A 20,423-nucleotide genomic window follows, 5' to 3' on the forward strand; every position below is an offset into this window, starting at 1 on the left:
GGCCTAAAGCCAGCCAGGCAGAAAAGTAAATGAAAATTTTATCTCCAATTAACTACCAAAAAAAAAAAAAGAAGAAGAAGAAGTAGAGTTCTGGCATAGTAGCTTTGAGAAGAAGCAAGAAGAAAGAAGAAAGAAGAAAGAAGAAGGAAGAAAGAAGAAGGGAGAAGAGAGAAGAAGAAAGCTCAGGGGTAGCACCTGGGACAAGCACAAAAAGTAAAAGGAATAATGTATACAAAGACGTAGCAACACACTTCTAATTTGCAAATGTTTTAAGCAAAAAGGTGAAAAAAATACATAAAGCACACAAGCACAAATAAACCAACTTTAATAGATATTATTTCGTATTTATATAGCGCCTTCTTCAAGAATCTTAAATGCTTTACAGACATTACCTCTAATTAATCCCCACAACAACCCTGTGAGGTAGGTATTACTCCCATTTTACAAGACAGGGAGACTGAAGCACAGAGAGGTTAAGTGACTTGCCCAAGGTCACACAGTTAAGTTCACTGAAGAGCCAGGACTCAAGCGCCTTAGCCTCCCAGCTCCCAGCCAAATACCTCATGAGAGAATCTTCAATGAAAAGTATCTTTTAAGAAAGTGTCAAGAGTAGTATGTTATGAAAATGAAGCCTTTCTGCCACCAAGGAAAGAAAAAAAAAACAAAACCCTATACTGATGGTTGAGGCCACAAGACCCATAGAGAACATTTCCTTTCTTCCCTTTCCTAAAGCCTCCTGACCCCTGTCAAATAATCTACAGGTAAAATTTCCAAGACAGAAGCCATGTGACTTAGAAGCAGGACATAATTATTTTTAGAATATTTACTTTTAGTTAACGATAATTCATAGAAACTCTTATTCCAATATACAAAATATGGGACCGCTATCCCAACAAACATGTACATAGTTATACAGCAATCAGCCTCATTTACAACCTGAACCTGCCACTCACTTGATCACAGCCCAACCACAGGCACCCCAGGGAATGAATGCTCTCTGTGTGGGCCACTGATCTTACTTACTATATACCTGTATATTCCCACCCCACCCCCCTAACCCCAACCCTGTATGTTTTAAAACTATACTGAGTTTCTGATAAAATTCAAAGTGTTTTACTTAGATCCACCATCACTAAGAGTAAAAAGTCAATTTAAAACCATCACCCCATGGTCCCCTCCCCTGATGAGTCTTGCTGTGAAACAGTGTGGCGACCACCATGGAACTCCATGCCAATGCTAGGTAGAACCTGCCCCATATGAAATTTAACTCGGTCTTTGCTGAATGATTTTCTAAAATGCAAAAATGTACAAATAAACACAACACAGTATTTCTATCCTGTACCTTTATGCCAATGACTTCATCTATGTTTCTTACACGTGTCACAGCCTGACTCTGCCTCTCTTTACCTTTTTGCTCTGCATGTACAGCTGCAGGACACAGCTTGAAACTATGAGACATCTGCTTCAGGCCAAGCAAGTCACTGCCCCCACTCCCCACGTTCTTGGTTGTGATTCTCTTGTTATGAGTCAATGCTGCTGGGAGATCAGGCAAGCCGTGTATGATCTGTACAAAACAACTCCAGCCAGGGCGAGGCTTAAGAACTCTCTTTTAAGAAGAAATTGGTTGAAATATCGTAATTTTCTCCCAGGACATCTGGCTAAGCGGCCCAATGAGCTAGTGACCCTGTTAAAGATCTGGTTATAGAACAAATAGGTGAAGTCATTTCCTGAGCTAAAAGATACAGATAATAAATGTTAATAATAGCAGCACAAAAAACACATTCTTTTTGTTTTCCATAGTACGTAGTTTTAGCAAAATACCTTTAGAGAATTAACAAAAAAAGAATTACTGCAAAAAGTCTGATAGGATACCTGATTGCTACTTTTTTAAAAATGATTTTTCAGTTACTTTCTATGAGTTATACTTGGCCACAGTCAGACCACTTTACTGGTGCACAAGAAAATGTCAATACAATGCTTTACATGTATCTCTCATTACATATATTATTTCTTCAAATCCTCAACAGAATAAAGTCCTAGACATGAATTGTAATTTCTCAACACCCTTCTGTTTTGGATGTCTGGTCTACTTAATCAAAATGTTATCTTCAAAAGGCTTGTAGCTACTACCTGGGCTGTAAGGGTTATGATGTCTACATGACTTCTTTTCCAAGGTAAAATGTAAAGACATTTGAAATAATATAACTGCAATGACATTAATTTTCCAAGCATGGTTCAACTTGAACATTAGAGTACTTAAGAATTCTAAAGATGGTATGCTACCACTGTACCAGAATTTCTTTTATCATTCCAACAATTACAGGGAATTTTAATTTTTTTTTCATTTTACTGAAATTAAAGCTGAATAAAAATATCTGAATTTTTAAACTATGATATGACAAAAGAAATACTACTTAGCCAGAGATATCAGTTCCTCCTGAAAAAACAATATTTACCTCCTCTCACTGCAATTTTTTTCATGGTTATCTTAGTGATTTCAGATAGAATTAAAAATCTACCTTAAAAAGAGAAACAAAACAAAAGGACCACTTAAGCCAACGAAACTACTAAAAATATGCTAAAATTTACTGACAAAATCATGGGCACTTCATACAATACTTAGACTCTACCAGTTTTAAGTAAAATAAATAAGGAAAAAAAATTATAATTACAAAGCCAGTCTTTCCCCTTGGGGAAACAAAAAGCCACTTTTGACCAATTGTTCCCTACATATACATATACTGTATATTATTATAAGCTTCTTCAGAGAAGCAAAACATATTTGTCTTCCTGACACTGGATTCTAGTATTTGTTAGGTGTGTGTGTGTGTGTGTGTGTGTGTGTGTGTGTTTTAAAACATCAGGAAGGCAACTGTAAGTGTTGGGCCCAAAAGTACTTCTGGTTTATGCTTGAAAAGACCACTGAATATGCCTTTATACATACTGAACACGGGCAACATATATGCAGTGTGTTCGGAATCATCTCCTTCCATTATCAATCAACTAGCACAGATTCCAATTCGTTTTACTGCCCTCCCAAGGAATTCAAATCATTATTGGTGCAATTAATAAAGAGAAAATGCGTGCCAATAACAAGAGGAGCTGGTATCTGATTTCACTTCCTTGTATGGAACTGCACAGACAGCATGATACCTGAGCAAATAAATCAACTACCATGATAGGAAGGGCTCCTTAATCCATAGTCTTTGCTTTATTGTGTGCAAAGTGTGCTACTGCCCCCTGAGCTTCCTGCATGTCTCTTTTCACGAGAAATCAGTGCTTGATCCTTTCCATAATAACCAGAGAAGAAATGAGGCAGGAAGTATCTCTTCATCACGGTTCTCCCTCAGTCCCGAGACTGATAGAAAAGGATGTAACCAGACTCAGAGTTCTTTGAGATATCTGATGTCAACCCGTAGAATTCTTCAATAGCTTGTGCATCTATTTTCTGTGGGGCAAAATGTAAATATTAGTACACTATCAAGCTCTGGTAATCAAAATGACCTAAACAGATTGACAATATCAGGTACTGGCAAGCATGAGACAAACAATTTCCTACATGGTTGATGGGGATGTGAATGGTATAGTTACTTTGGAAAAATGATGAACAACACTTCCAAAGCCAAGTGTACAACCCCCCTTGATCCAGCAATCCTACCTAGAGGTGTAGGTTGAACCATATGAAACATACTGTCAATCATTTGGACCTGCAAGAAGGACTATTTCCAGTGGTCTAACCTAATGTACATTCAAGAAAAGTGAGGGTACATATCCAACAAAAGATTTGCACAATGATAATTAAGCATTTTTGCTTGTAAGAGTAAAGATACTGACAAAACCCAAATTCTCACTATTTAATTTCATTAAACAGAAATTTACAAAGCAATGAAAAAGAACTACTGCAACTATTACTGGCAACAATGGGAATAAATCATACATTGTACTAATGAGTAAAAATGCACCAATGAGTCACATACAAAAGGCACTGTATGAGTCTATTTATATTCAAACACAGACAAAATTTCTCATAGTGCTAAAAAAAAGTCAAAATAGCAGGTTTCAAGAGACGGAGGATATGGGGAGAGCTGAGTGCTGACCAGGGAAGAGGAGGGAGGGAGGCCACTTGAATACTGAAGACACCTGGCTGATTATAAGTGTGTGTGTGTGTGTGTGTGTGTGTGTGTGTGTGTGTGTGTGTGTGTGTGTGTGTGTGTGTGTGTGTGTGTGTGTGTGTATTTTGTGGGGATGCACACATGTACACATGAATACTCATGTAATTAAAATCTCAAGTTCTGAACAAGATTTCTATACCAAAGGTATACTTAACAGCTCAGTAATGCTTTTTAAAATGAGGAAGGCCTTTAAACAACAATTGTTTTCTTGAAAGTTTTCCCTTGTTTCTTTCCTCCAGGTTTGTGAAGAAAAAGCAGAAATCTGATTACAATCTAAAGACCCCCCTCAGACATATCAAATACTTACCATTAGTCATATATGAATGAGAAAAAAAAAGAAAAACATTTTTAAAAAATGAAGTCATATAACAGTGAAAACAAAAAGGGCAAATAGACACACAGCTTTAGCAAAATTAAGAAACCACTTACTTCTACAATGTCATCATCGAACAACAACCAAAAATCATGACTCTTAACTATTGCGATATAATGGCCACGATTGGGACCACTGAAACAAAAGAAGAAAAAGTACAGTTAATACTGTATTTTTAAATACATCATTTTCGTGCTTTAAATTCCATCTTCTATTGTAACATAAAAAAATATCCCTTACCTGGCATTCCCCCCAGAAGTTAAAACTACTCTAATTTGAATGGCATTCAATTTTAATATCAAGTAATCAGTACACATTCCCAAAGTTAAGGGGAAAGAAAAGAACACAGTGTTTTAGAGCTTTAAAAGGAGGAAATTCGAGGCAGTCAGTAAAAGCTGTATGCTCCCACTACAAGTTTTCATTACACGATGGTTTTATTGTCTGAATTTACTTTACAAATTTACACACACACACATACATATCCTGGCCAGTGGCTCACACCTGTAATCCTGACTATTCAGGAAGCTGACACCTGAGGATTGTAGTTCAAAGTTAACCTAGGGCAAGAAAGTCTGTGAGATTCTCATCTCCAATTAACTATCTATAAAAGCCAAAAGTAGAGCTGTGTCTCAAGTGGTAGACTGCTAGCCTTAACCAAAAAAGCTAAGGGTAAGTACGCAGGCCTTGAGTTCAAGCTCCAGGACTGGCACCCCAATAATAATAATAATTATAATTATATTAATAGGATATATTTCCTGGTATAGTGGCATAGGCCTATAGTTTTAAATACTTGAGAGGTCAAGGCAGGAAGATTATGAGCTACAAAGTGAGTTCCAGACCAGTCTGGTTACATGGTTTTTGAAGCCTAGCTTCAAAAACACCAACCAATTAAAAAAAAAAAAGCTCTCTATTGGAATCACTCATGAGCACACTGTACACTACTCTGAATATTTACTAGGATGTCCCCAGTGCCACAATTACCTTCCACAGTGAACCACAACAGCAACAAGGTCATACATTCTGTCAGGATTGGTTGCATCTCCAGAAGTGTTAAATAGACGGAGTTCTAAAGGAAAAACTACCCGGTATGAAAGTTTCGTATATCGATGAAGTTGATCCATGTACTTAAATCTCTTCAGGTGGAGAGCTAGAATCATGGGCAGTTTCTTAACTTTCATCCTATTAAAATAAAGATGAAAACAAAATTTCATCCACTGTGTCCTTCAAAGAAGGATTCATCTTAAGACAGCCAATAAACAGCTAATTAATGCCAGATTTTTTTAAAAAAATAGCCCGGCACTGCCCAGTTTTACATATTTCTCATCCACATTGCTCTATTATTTTTATAAAGGCAAAACAACATTCTAAACATATGGAATCTACCACCTCACCACCAAGTCATATAATCTGACACAGAACTCAATAGGGCTCTCCAAAACAGATGAATGGCACCAGGCCTTTGTCAAATGTTCTGCAAATACAGAGATCCCCTCTTCTAATAGGACCAAAGAGATGTGATACCCACAAAGTAGTGGAAGAAAAAAATGGGTTCCTTAAATAAGCAGCCAATTCCTCTGGAAGATAAAAAATGGAGACTGAGCCGGGTGCCGGTGGCTCATGCCTGTAATCCTAACTACTCAGGAGGCTGAGATCTGAGGATTGCAGTTCAAAGCCAGCCTGGACAGGAAAGTCTGTGAGACTCTTGTCTCCAATTAACCACCAGAAAACTGGAAGTGGTGCTGTGGCTCAAGTGATAGAGCACTAGTCTTGAGCTGAAGAGCTGAGGGACAGCGTCCAGGCCCCACAACAACAACAACAAAAAAGACAAACACATTTGCTTTACCAATCTGTATAGCACAAGGACAGATTAACAATGGAGACTGAAAGAAGTATCAAAGACCATTCAGCTAAGGTTGTTTGCCAGGGATAACAAATATGAATGGAGGCTCAAAAAGGAACAAAGTATTTTGGAAATTTAGGAGTTTGGTTTTTACCTGTGAAACATGGGCTGCCCTTTATATTCTAATAATCTTCCTTTTTTAAAAATTTTATTTATTTATTTATTTTGTTGGTTGTGGGGCCTGAATTCTGGTCACTGTCTCTCAGCTCTTCAGCTCAAGGCTAGCGCTCTACCACTTGAGCCACAGCGCCACTTCCGGCTTTTTTTGCTTATTTGGTGCTGAGGAATTGAACACCCAGGGCCTCATGCATGCGAGGCAAGCACTCTACCACTGAGCCACCTTCCCAGTCCTCTAGTAATCTTTCTTAAGACTCTCGCTTCCATTATGGACATGTTCCACCATAAGGGCTGGGGAATCATGTACAAGATAAGGCAGACATGTATGCTTCTTGTCAGATTCCTGTGGCCTTTCTGCCGGTATTGATAATTTTTTAGTGCCTGTAATGATGTTATAATATCCAAATGGCCCTTGGCAGACAAAAGGTTCCTCTGTAAGGCTCAGCTCAAATGCTGTATCTTTCAGCACAAATGACAGTTCTCTACAATCCTCCATCAGTATTTAACAAACTCACTTCATAATATGTCAAGGTTCTACGGTGCGTACACATACAAAAAACAAAATGTCAGATGATTTCTTTTCTTCATTTATAATTTGAACTACTGACAAATACAAATGCTCTTCTTTGTTTTCATTCCTCTACAGGCATTCTGCCTGGTGCGTGATACATGCCAAATGCTGCAAAACTGAATTGAATGCAGGTTCAATGGAGCAAAACTTTCCATAATTGTAGGGGGGGAGGGGTGGAAAGAAGGAAGTCATTGCCTCTAATGATAGGGAAAAACACTTCAATAGTAATATATTAAATCTCCGTTCTTATTCATTTTAATGGGCTGCTTAATATTCTTAAAATGCTTATCATGCAACTAATCTGGGCTTTGTCAAAGAGTAGTCAAAACAGAAGTAAACATTCAATCCTTGAAGCAATCTAACAATATAAATTGACAGTGCTTATGGTCTCTGTTTTAGTAATTCCATTTCTTGAATATCAATTAAATATAACATTTCAAATATAGCAAGAGAGAAACCTACTTCTAGAATTACTTTATGTAGTGAAGACTCCTTACTAGTCAAATAGAAAATGTTTAAATAAATTATAAAACAAACTTCAGATAATACTGATTAAAATTTCTAGTTAGTATATTTAAGTTAAAGGAAGTATGGATATAAAAATATAATAATCCATCATACCAGTGACTAAACTGACACAGAGTTGCTACAATATACTCTTTAAAGAACAACCAAGTATCCTTTTGAAAACTCCCAATGGAGTGTGAACAATACTGATGGTAAAATGATTGTCTTGATATTATCTAAATGATAATGCAGGAAGTATGATGTTTGATCAGCAACACATGAAGACAAGGAAGACTACTTTGCCGAGATCCTCCTTAGAGGTAAACACTCATCTACCACAGAGAAATCAAACACTCATGGGCATAAACATGAGCTTGTCAAACACATTTTGTTTTGTTTTTTGGTCCGGTCATGAGGCCTGAACTCTGGGCCTGCGCTCTGTTCCTCAGCTCTTCAGCTCAAGGCTAGCGCTCTACCACTTGAGCCACAGTGCCACTTCCGGGTTTTTTCTTTTTGCTTATATGATGCTGAGGAATCAAACCCAGGGCCTTATGCATGCAAGGCAAGCACTCTACTACTGAGCCACCTTCCCAGCCCCTGTCAAACACATTTTTTAAAACGTGTATTTTAAAGATGATATGAGACTAGCTCATATCAAAATGCTCTGGCACAGGGAGAAAAAAATGCTTAGATGACTTTATAAAGATACATGCCAAGAATGTGAAATTAATTATTTTGTAGTAGGAGAAAGAGAGAAAGGTTATTTTCAGCTCATACCTACAGTCCTACTGCTCAAGAGGTTAAGATCTGACAACTGCATCTCAAAGCTAGTCCAGGCTTCTGTGAGATTCTTACCTCTAATTAGCCAGGAAAAATAGAAAGCCAGAAGTGAGCTGTGAGCCAACTGGCTAAGTGCCCAACATAAGGGAAAAAAGAGAGCTAAGTTCAAGCCCCAGTACAGGCACACACAAAAAAAAATGTAATTTTCTGCTCAAAACGCCCAATTCCACAATACAAGGATTGTATAGGCTTCTTGTTTTCCTTCCATTCAAACTTTGTGTGGAGGTAAGCTGTATCACTGTCATTTTTTGTAAAAAGTTGTTTTAAAATGAGCTGACTAATTATGCATGCATCAGGCCCTGGGTTCCATTCCCAAGACCACAAAACAAAACAAAAAGAAGATATTGTGGTTTCAATTAAATATTGATTTAAAAAAAATCTTCTTTAAACTGTCTTATAATTTTTTTAAACTGTCTTATAATTTTTAGGGGGAAGGCTGGTGTCTGGGTTTGAACTTAGGACCTAGTGCCTGTTTAGCCTGTTTTCTCAAGAAGCACTCTATACTTGTCTACCCTACGTCCTCCAGTCCAGCTTTCTTGCAGATGACAATTTCCTGGAGGAAGTTGAGCTGTGGCTCAAGTAAAAAAGCTAAGGAACAAGCTGGGCGCTGGTGGCTCACGCCTGTAATCCTAGCTACTCAGGAGGCTGAGATCTGAGGATCGCGGTTCAAAGCCAGCCCGGGCAGGAGATATCATGAGACGCCTATCTCCAATAAACCACCAGAAAACCGGAAGTGGCGCTGTAGCTCAAGTGGTAGAGCGTTCGCCTTGAGCTGAAGAGCTGAGGGACAGTGCCCAGGCCCAGAGTTCAAGCCCCATGGCAGACAAAAAAAAAAAGAAAAGAAAAAGCTAAGGAACAGCACCCAGAGCCTGAGTTCAAGCCTCTGTTCGTTCTTTGCCCCCCCCCCCTCCCCCCACCCCCCCCCCCCCCCCCCCCCCCCGCCACTCTCTTTCCTGGAATTTCTGCCTAGGCTGGCTTTGAACCCTGATTCTAGATCTCAGCCTCCCGAGTAACTAGGATTACAGGTATAAGCCACCAGCATGCAGTTCAGAAAACATTTTTAAACTACGTTTTCCTTTTTTTTTTTTTGCAGAGCTGAGGACTGAACTCAGGGCCTTGCACTTGCCAGGCAAGTGCTCTTCCACTGAACTAAATCTCCAACTCCAATTCCTATTCTTTAAAAAATAAACTATGCTAAGCAAGAGGATACTAACTTGCAAGCTCTGGAACAATGCACTGAATATTCATAAGCACATAGGAACTTATTAGCATCCTTAGCAGTCCTAACCACCCAGACATACAATTTTCTAAGGACTGAATCCATGTTCTTCTTTTTTCTTTTTCTTCTGCCAGTCCTGGAGCTTGAACTCAGGGCCTGGGCACTGTCTCTGGGCGTCTTTTGCTCAAGGCCAGCATTCTACCACTTGACCACAGCTCCACTTCCAGCTTTTTCTGTTTATGTGGTACTGAGGAATCGAACCCAGAGAGCTTCATGAGCACTCTACCTCTAAGCCACATTCCCAGGGTCCAGGTTCTTTTGAACCAAGATGTCCAATAGATTAATTTTAATTGTAGCACGCATAAAATGGGCCTGCTACAACTATGTGGGAAGGCCATGAAGGTGATCGAGTGGGATGTAAGCAAGAAGATTAGAGAACTCCATCTCCAGCATATGTCAAAACAATCAAGCATGGTGGCTCACACTTGTAATTCTAGCTGTTTGAGAGATGGACATCAGGAAGATAGTGGATTCATGGTTAGCCCAGGGGAAAAGTTTGTGAGACACCCCCATGACAACCAATAGCTGGCTAGAGTGCCATGTTCTTGCTACACGAGTTCAATATCAGAGAGATAGTAATTCCAGGCCAGCCCAAGCAAGGAAAAAAAAAAAAACAAAAAACTCACACCCTGCGGGGGGGGGGGGGGGGGGGGGGGGGGGGGGGGGAGGAGGACTGGGTGGGGGGAGAATGGGAAGGGATGGGAGGGGGAAGCAAAGGAGGAGGCTACAATGCTTGATAAGAAATGTACTCATTATCTTGCCCATGTAATTGTAACCCCTCTGTACATTATTTTAACAATTAAAAAAAAAAAAAAAGACCCACACCCTCAACAAAAACAAGGCTGAGTGCATGTCTCTGTCATCCCAGTTATAGTAGAAAATGTAAATGGGAAATTATGATACAGGTTGGCCTATGTAAAAAGTAAGAGCTATTTCAAAAAAAATACCCAGAGCAAAAAGGGCTAAAGATACCTCCTTGTGCACAAACTTAACAATACACTTTATGCTAAACACCTGGTTTCTTTCCGGAAGCCTGGGATTTGGTGTAGGCTATTCAGAGGGTACCTCTGTGATTGGGCACTGAGTTTATATTGTCACTTTCCATGATGCCACTATACTACAGGAATTAAGTATCTGTGTGACTTTGCTGGAAGAGTCAACTCTTGGAAGTTTGCCTTGATTTGGGCTTTTTGCCTGTGGTGTTTCTTTTCCTTGCAATAACTCTTAGTTGTGTGCCTGGCTGCAGACTACGAGTCCTTCAAGGAAATCACTGAACCAAGCATGCTCAAACACACTGGCACATGATTATGTGATACTTAACAGGAGACCACAGCACCACTTCTGAAAGAAGCATTTCTTTTTTTCTTTTTTTTTTTGAGTCCGGTCGTGGGCCCTGAAGTCTGGGCCTGGGCGCTGTCCCTCAGCTCTTCAGCTCAAGGCTAGCGCTCTACCACTTGAGCCACAGCACCACTACTGGCTTTTTTCTTTTTGCTTATGTGGTGCTGAGAAATCGAACCCAGGGCCTCATGCATGCAAGGCAAGCACTCTACCACTGAGCCACCTTCCCAGCCCCTGCAAGAAGCCGGAAGTCTGAGTCTAGTCATGAGAAAATATAAAACAAATTCAAGTAACAGAATCACTGAAGTGAGACTTTCCCTAGTTATGATCAGTAAAGTCAAGGAAAGACTGAGGAACTCTTCCAAATTTACAAGACATAAATACTAAATGTGACGTGCGTTTCTGGACTGGGCCCTGCTTCTAAAAAGGAACTGATGAGACTGTTTTGTGATAGGAGAATGAGACCCGAGGGAACAGCAGCATGTCACTATCACCGTCCTTACTTGCATGGACACAGGAACAGGAAAACTTCCTTGTTGAAAAGAAACACTGACTAACATTTCTAGGGATGGGTTATCATATTAACAATGTACTTTCAAAATGGTCAAAGGTAAAAGAGCATTCCTGACGATGGTCACAAAACTTTTCTCTGAGTTTGAGACTGTTGCGAAACAAAAAGTAACACAATGATGATAGTTAGTAGGTAGTAGTGATTCCATTTCTTGACACCCAAGCCAGTCTTTATAACACATAAGGACACATGATAATTTCCTATGTAAGAACAGCAGGGACTGGCATAGGGTAAAGGACCCTTTCTCACTTACTCCTCCCCTCACTAACAAAGAAAAGTCTCTAAGTCACTAGGAAAGATTTAAATAAAGCCAAACATTTCATCTGTACTCATTTATGATGATTATGTGATCTGCAGAAAAATCATCTCAGGGTATAGAGTTGTTTTATTTATTTTTTTGTTTTTTGTTTTTAAATAAAAAGCACTGGGTAATGCTGCTACTTAACAAGCCTCAACTTTGTTGGTAATGAAACTAAAAAGTTTTACTCAGTGTAAAATTTCACAGGTCATGTTCAGCTAGAAAAGCCTATCTCCTATCTCCATGACTAAAGACACCCTAACAAATTCTGAAGGGTTACTAACTCACCGTTTGTGTGCTTCCTGCTTGCTGCGACACTCTTCACAGTAATATTTATATTCACTGCAGAGTGTTTCTGTGTTGCTAAAACCTCTGTGCAAAATTCAAAACAATTATTATGTATTACCAGAAAAATCATGTATTCATTTAAAATATTCAAAGTCAAAGGTAATCATTAAGTTTCAAGGCAGATAATGTTACATACCTTAAACAGTGAGTAATTGATGTGTTTTGTTCCACATCAACAGAAAGATCTAAAAAATCTTCATCTTTGCTGCTTATCTGTAAAAATAAGAGAATTATATTTAATTTCTGTAAATATTAGAAACCATGGTTTGCAGATGTCAGAATTAAATGCATGCTATCAGTAATACATAAGCAACGATTCTTCCTCAAGAGCAAAGGTTTGACTTGATTACCTAAAAGGACATTGAATAGATGTTCATAATACAAATGTAAGACACCAATGTAAACATCTGACTGTTTCACTGGTAAAGGTAGTATTATACAAGAACTTGTACATAAACTAAGGCTGAACTTGAATGAGAAGGCTTGACAAAGGACCTCATACCTGTTTTACCACTTAGGAAAATAGTTCCATGGGGACCACCAAGAGGCAGCTGAGCTAATGAGAGTGAAAGAGGATGGATATTGTCAAAATAAATTGTTGACCTCACAAAAATAGAACAATGCAACCTCCTGAAATTGCATTAGGAAGGGGGGAAGGATGAGGGAGAGTGGTAGAGCATAGGTTGGAATACACTGCATACATGTATGGAAATACCACAATAAAATCTCCCCCTTGGCCAGCTAATGGATGATAATTTAAAAAAAAATAATTTAGCCCCAAATGCCAAATTAATATCTTTATAACCTACCTATATCTCTCCTAAAGCATCTAATATAAACTTTTCATTTACAAGAAAATCTTATTTTGGGCTGGGAAGGTGGCTCAGTGGTAGAGCGCTTGCCTTGCATGCATGAGGCCCTGGGTTCGATTCCTCAGAACCACATAAGCAGGAAAAAAAAAGCCGAAAGTGGTGCTGTGGCTCAAGTTGTAGAGCGCTTGCCTTGAGCTGAAGAGCTGAGGGACAGTGGCCAGGTACAGAGTTCAGGCCCCATGACCGGACACAGAAAAAAAAAAAAAAAAAAGTAAATCTTATTTTTAAAAAGTAGTTATTACTTGCTTATTTGAACTGCAATAGGACAGAACTTGAGGCAGAACTCTCCCTAGCTGTTTAGTGGTCTGTTCCCAGGGTGAGTATGCAACAGGAGACATGACATGCATAACTCGTTCCCCTGTGCCTCTCATCACACTGACTCCACAGTTCACAAATGCTTTCTGTTTCAATATTGCATCACTTATAAGCTCAGCACCACAAAGCAGTGACAGATTATAAGGTTGTACACATCTAGACAAGGAAGAATAAACAGGAATACTGTGCAGACTGTATATTACAGACAAATGAAGGGGTTTTGAGTGACTGACAGCTTCATTTCTATATTAACTTAGTTCTAACTTCGAACAGAAACTCTCACAAAGGTGAGGTTCCACCACAATACCATCTGGGTCCCAAAAATTCCAGTGAAAAAGATGGAGAAAGAAAACAATTTGGAGACAGTTAAGAGATTATGATGTATTTAAAGAAAACATAATTAGCACAAGTTAGCAGGGAATTTGATAGGGTGACAAGGATCATTAGGGCAGAGGTAGCTACAATCAGATCAGAGTGACTTACGTGTAGGATAAACTGAAGAAAAAATGGCCTGGTGGGTCAAGCATGATGGCTCATGCCTATAATTCTAGCTTTCAGAAGAGGCTGAGCTAGTAGAGTGATCTTGTCTCAAAACAAAACAAAACAAAAGGGCCAGGGGCTATTTTTTTTAGCTATTCCAGAGGCTAGGATCATGGTTCAAAGACATCCCAGGCAGAAAAGTCTATAAGACTCTTAGCTCCAATTAACCACCAGAAAATTGGAAGTAGTAGAGTAGCTGTAAGCAGCTGCCTGAGTTGCTGTTTGAATTTATACTTGTGTGGTATCAGGTAAACACAAAGTAAAGCAAGGTTTCACTTTACAAAGTGGTTATGAGGGCTGGGAAGGTGGCTCAGTGGTAGCGCACTTGCCTTGCATGCATGAGGCCCTGGGTTCGATTCCTCAGCACCACATAAGCAGGGGGGGAAAAAAAAAGCCGGAAGTGGCGCAGTAGCTCAAGTGGTAGAGCGCTAGTCTTGAGCTGAAGAGCTCAGGGACAGCGCCCAGGCCCAGAGTTCAGGCCCCACGACTGGACCCAAAAACAAAACAAAACAAAGTGGTTGTGATAGAAATGGAGGTGGCTCAAGCAGTAGAGCACTAGGTTGGAACAAATGAAACTCAGGGACAGCACTCAGGCTCTGAGTTCAAGTCCCAGGACCAAGACACACACAAAGTGGTTTTGAGCATGTCTGATTGCCATTGGGCTAATACTAAATATCCTCCTGTCACATCATACCCAGTTTATCAGAAGCCAAGTCTAAAACTCAGGAAGACATCTAAACTGGATACAGACTTGGATTCATCAGTACATGTGACAATAAAAATGGAACACAATCCTCCTGATGAATAATGATGCAACACATACAATGAGACCCCAGGGAACACCACAACTAAAAAATGGAAAAAGGAAAGTGAAAGAATGAGGCTGAAAAGGAACTCTGGAAGGAACCTTCAGAGAATAGAGATCAGTACAAGATTGGGTTGCAGAAACAAGATTCCTCAAATACAAGCTCTAGATTTCTAGGAAGCCCACCTCTCACCTTCCCAGCACTCCCATTCCCAGCTGACTTGTGTGACATTACTGTGTTGGGACTATTGGTTGGCCAGTCTTTACTACCCAGTCAGCATCTTGAGGTGAGACTTAGGTCTTAATCACATTTTATCACCCTCTTCTCATCTTGCACCTGGCATAGTTGGTTCTTAAACATTTGTATAATACTAAAAACTAAATGATACATATTCACACTGGAAAGTACTAGGTCCTATCCCCCTAGCTTACTTTGATAAAGACATGACACTATCCTATTTACTCAAACTATATGATAATGTCTTAGACTTACATATTCTCAAATCATGCTTAATTCTTGGGAACATACCTGAAAATACAGACTACAGAAGGATTTAGAGAAAAATAGCTGGAAAGATCAGTATCCTTCCAAGTTACATTTATAAATATTCCAACACTTTAGGGCAAGGATGACTGATATCACTTTCTCCTTTTAAAGTGTTGTATCTTGCTAGGTGCTGGTGGTTCATACCTATAATCCTAGCTTAGATCTCAGGAGGCTGAGATCTAAGAATTGTAGTTTGAAGCCAGCCTGGGTAGGAAACTGTGAAGCTCTTATTTTCAACGAAGCACCAAAAAGCTGGAAGTGGAGCTGTGGCTCAAGTGATAGAGCACTAGCCTTGAGGAAAAAACAAAACAAACTCAGGGACAGTGACCAGGGTTTGGATTTAAGCTCCAGGACCAGCACATACATATGTGCATGTGCACACACAGAAAGTTCTATCTCTACACAATCTTGTAGCCACTGGTAAGATTTAAGACTTAAAAGGCTTTTGGTACCTTGACTGTCTCTAGTCTTCCTTACTAATTTCATATATTACCGACTATACTACTCTTTCCCTCTCCCCCTTTCCCTCTTTCACCCTTTCATCTTTCTCCCTCCCCCACCTCACCACCTCTCATAGGGATTTAAACTCAGGGCTCTATACTTGCTGCTGGGCAGGTATTTCTCAATGTTAAGCAAATTCAAATATTTTGTTTTAATGAAGAATATTAAAGCATACATATTCTGGTTATCTTCTAACAAATCAAGTTCCATTATAATAACAATAAGAAATTGTCAAATTCCCTGGTTACACTTACTATTCTAATGGAATATATTGCTATAATAACTCGGCAATACATTTCTTAAAGCTTGGAATTTAGTTGTAATATTTTTCCTTAAAGGCTTCTATTAAAATAATAATTGGAGTTGGTTCAACTAAAGACAGGCTCAGCTCAATTCCTGACATCACTGTCCAAGAGAGACAGTAACTGATCGCTGGGACAAAGACACCCTTACTCTAACCAAAACATCACCACAGACTATGCAATCCACTCAAGCACTCAGATATCCTGTTTTTATTTGATCTCATTTTACTTAGGAAGGGAATTCTATTTATTTATGAGTACTGTTTCCTCCAGTAATAAATTTCCTGCACTAGCTAAGATTATACTAGTGACAGTGATCATTAATTGGATGTGAGACACTGTGATTTTTTAGAATGTGTCACTCATATATGTGCAGTGATGTCTCAATAAACAATGTTAGCATTTTATGTATAAACTATACTGTGTACTATTGTTGCTGGCTAGAGTTTTCCTTCTACAGGAAAAGTTCACTGTGTACGTGGGCTAGCAGCAGCCTTGCACACGTCATATTTACCACAACTCCTGACTACTTCAAGAGTCATGGCAAGTGACTGACCTAGACTATCCGGTTTCTGTTTCACAATGAGAGTATCACCTAACACTTTTCTTAGTATGTACCCTTGTCCATAAAGACATGTGTAGCTATTCCTACCTGATCTGTAAGTTTCTATGCACTCACATAAAAAACACAGTTCTTAACAACATAGTTCTTTGTCTTTCTAAACTGAAATAAAAGCAGTCAAGTTTCCTTCTATCATAGAAAGCATTCACTGTCAAACACTACATAAAAATACAGATACATTCCTCTTTCAACTGAAGAGTCTACCTGTAACTTTTCTATCATATGATTTAAATTTTTAATGATGTCCCATACCCTCATCTTCAAAAAACAACTTTTAACAGAATGAACTTTTTTCTACGCACTATTTTATGGTATACTTACAGTTTCACAAGTAAGACATCTGGTTTCATTAGTTAATGTTCCCTGAAAAATCTCGTGAACCCATGTTGGGTCTGGTGTGCTGTTGTTATTTTCACTGTCAATATTACCATTAGGTAAGCGGCCATTTTGTTTTTCTTGCTTTCTCTCTTCTTGTAAGATATCAGCAATTGTATTTAGTAGGTAATTTAAGAATTCATGGGCATCTTGTTGCATGTAGTTGTCAAAAAGCTCTAAAAATACAAATGGAGCATTAGAGAATTACTTCAGAACACAAATTTGAAAACAACAATACAAACAGTATTTTACAAGAACTGAAAGTATTAGTATTTGTTATTATCTATAGTATATAAGAAATGATTGACTTTCACATCTAAAATTTATGACTTAATTGGAGGAAATAAAAGTTAATGATGAATACAAAGCTTTAAGAAATACTAACTGACCCACAAGAAAAGAATAAATACCTGTCCTCACACATTTATATGGTAATAGAGAGACAAGAAGTAACTACTTTTTATTATTTTATTGTATTTATTGTCCCACAAATATTTCAACATGGTAAGCTTTCAAGGAGAAGCTGCATAGCCACTTGCCTAAGGTCTTAAACCAACTGGTGAAGAAGCAATTTATTAAAAGTAAATTACTGGGCTATGTGTGCATTCCAGAGTTCATTTAGTAGGTGAGGGGCGAAGTCTGGAACCTGTGTGGTCAAGAATGATCCATGTAAGCCATATAATCTCTAACATCCACTCTATCTGTGAGATTATAAAATGTCATGAGTGTTCGTTGCAGTTATACAAATGATGGGCTATAAAGGAAGCACTGACTGTGCTAATATCCAACATTAGAGGCTTTGGTGAAACATGCATATCACAGGAGTCTAAAAACTTTAGAGGCCCATCTCATTTTCCTCTTAACTCTGTGTCACTATTATTAACCTTATATTACAATAGGAAATGGGATCAGGGAAGGCTAAAGATATCTGCCTAGAAAGGGAGAGGTCAATCAAACAGGCAGGTGCCTCCACTTGCCTACTGTTAATCCTACTATCCAAGAAAACAACATTATTCAACAATCACAAAAACCTATGCATTATTCAATGAACCGCAAGGAGAAAAATCATCAACTTTTTTGTTTTTGTTTAGGTGCCAGTCCTGGGTCTTGAACTCGGCCTGAGCAATGTCCCTTAGCTCAAGGCTGGGCCTCTACCACTTGAGCCACAGCTCTACTTCCAGCCTTTTGTAAGTCCTCTCTGGATTTGCTTTGAATCTCAACCCTCAGATCTCAACCTCCTGAGTAGCTAGCACCCAACTTGTCTATGCACATTTAATAAATTCAAGAAAGGCTCATTTCTTCCTCTAAAGACAAATGCATAAAAATTTAGAAGAAAATTTAAAGTGTTTCTAAGAAAAAGAATTAGAAATTACATGTTAGAAGAGGTACAGATGACTTCATTAGTTTCTATGTTCCAAATAATTTTAAGACTTAAAAAGAAAAACAGTAACAGTAAAACCTGGAAAGTATTATGATCTTCAGTAATTCATAAGAAAACATCTCCCAAAACAAAGAAAGTAGGTTTCAGACTTGAAATGAATAATTTATAGAAAAAAATTCAAAACACTAAGAAATATAAGAATGTTCAACCCTATACTAGAAAAGGTTTTGACCATCCTGAGTAGAAAAGGCCCAATTCCCAGGATATTTAAATTTAAAAAAACAAACAAACAAAACTAGAAAAAGAAACACCAAAAAACTAGCAAATGAAAATAATAATTCATCATAAATGAAAAATATTATGACAATGTAAACAAAAAAGACCCCACTCATCATTCTACTCATCACTTTGACAAAACAAAAATGACTTAGTGCCTAGTGCTGACTTAAGTGTGGAGAAATGAGCCACAACAGCTGTAACTGTGAATGGCCTGGCATGTGTTAGAAAAGCAATTTCGGTATCAGCTTTGAAGAGCACATAACCTAGTTTTCTTAAGACAGCAATGCCAGGTAAACTATCCGTGTCATGTATTGAAACAAATCTGTATAACATGGTTCATTCATAACAGCAAAAGTCTAAAAATATTTTATAAACAGAATGGCTTAAGCTATAATTTCATTATGGAACACTCAACAGAAATAGTTCCACATGAACTAATAAGGCAAAATTCTTAAGATTTTGAGTGAGGCAAAGATGCTAAACATGTATGTGTAATGGATCCCACTTATAAAACATAATGACTAAAATGCCACATAAAATGTAACTATAGTTTTCTATTTGGACATTATTTATTAAAATGCAGAGAAAGGCTTAGTTAGACCAAGATATTTCTCAGGAGAAGAACAAAGGGCTGGAAGGGTATATAGCATCCAGAGGAACTTCCAGTTCATATAGAGATTTTGCTGTAAGAATATGTGCATTTTGCCGGGCACTGGTGGCTCATGCCTGTAATCCTAGCTACTCAGGAGGCTGAGATCTGAGGATCGAGGTTCAAAGCCAGCCTGGGCAGGAAAGTCCATGAGACTTTTTTTTTTTTTTGGGGGGGGGGGGGGGTCCGATCGTGGGGCCTGAACTCTGGGCCTGGGCACTGTCCCTCAGCTCTTCAGTTCAAGGCTAGCGCTCTACCACTTGAGTCACAGCACCACTTCCGGCTTTCTTTTTGCTTATGTGGTGCTGAGGAATCAAACCCAGGGCCTCATGCATGCAAGGCAAGCGCTCTACCACTGAGCCACCTTCCCAGCCCTCCATGAGACTCTTATCTAAAAATAAATAACCAGAAAACAGGAAGTGGAACTGTGGCTCAGGTGGTAGAATGCTAGCCTTGAGCTGAAGAGCTGAGGGACATGGCCTAGGTCTAGAGTTCATATGTGTATTTTTTAAAGATTCTTTTTAAGACACATTCTCATATCACTTGTGGCTATTTCTTTCATTCATTCATTCATTTATTGATTAATTGCTTGCTTGGTTGGTACTGGGATTTGAACTCAGGGCCCTGAATTAGCCTGGCTGGTACTCTACCACTTGAGCTATGCTATTCAGACATTTAACAATAAAACAAAACCTTTCCACACACAAAGCCTGCTTCCCTCCTCTCCATCATGACCTGCTGCATGTCTTCGTATCTTCCCATGCTTTATAAACCATTCCTGCATTGTGTCTAGTCTGCTCCATTTCCACTTTATCTATCGCGATCAATTCAACTCCCTTTACTTAGACTACTAAAAAGGCTCCTGCATTTTCCATTTCACAAGGAAAATAAACCAGCAGCTTGATTTGTAGTGCTTGAATC

The 20,423-nt window shown here is 38.8% G+C and overlaps 1 protein-coding gene across 2 annotated transcripts in view; it reads right to left on the bottom strand.

Annotated features, from left to right (window-relative positions):
* Positions 1 to 308: 308 nt before the first annotated feature.
* Usp12 (ubiquitin specific peptidase 12) overlaps positions 309 to 20,423 on the bottom strand; it is a 90,891-nt gene continuing 70,776 nt past the window's right edge. For both annotated transcript variants that reach the window (XM_042685529.1, XM_042685531.1), the window contains 6 exons: positions 17,140 to 17,369; positions 12,451 to 12,527; positions 12,255 to 12,338; positions 5,527 to 5,724; positions 4,602 to 4,680; positions 309 to 3,448 (listed from right to left, as the gene is read on the bottom strand). In XM_042685529.1, coding sequence (XP_042541463.1) covers positions 3,347 to 3,448; positions 4,602 to 4,680; positions 5,527 to 5,724; positions 12,255 to 12,338; positions 12,451 to 12,527; positions 17,140 to 17,369 — 770 coding nt within the window. In that variant the 3' untranslated portion in view covers positions 309 to 3,346. The remainder of the gene's footprint in view (positions 3,449 to 4,601; positions 4,681 to 5,526; positions 5,725 to 12,254; positions 12,339 to 12,450; positions 12,528 to 17,139; positions 17,370 to 20,423) is intronic.

Source organism: Dipodomys spectabilis, unplaced genomic scaffold (assembly GCF_019054845.1).
Source record: "Dipodomys spectabilis isolate Male_0828 unplaced genomic scaffold, ASM1905484v1 ptg000095l, whole genome shotgun sequence".
NCBI lineage: Eukaryota > Metazoa > Chordata > Mammalia > Rodentia > Heteromyidae > Dipodomys > Dipodomys spectabilis.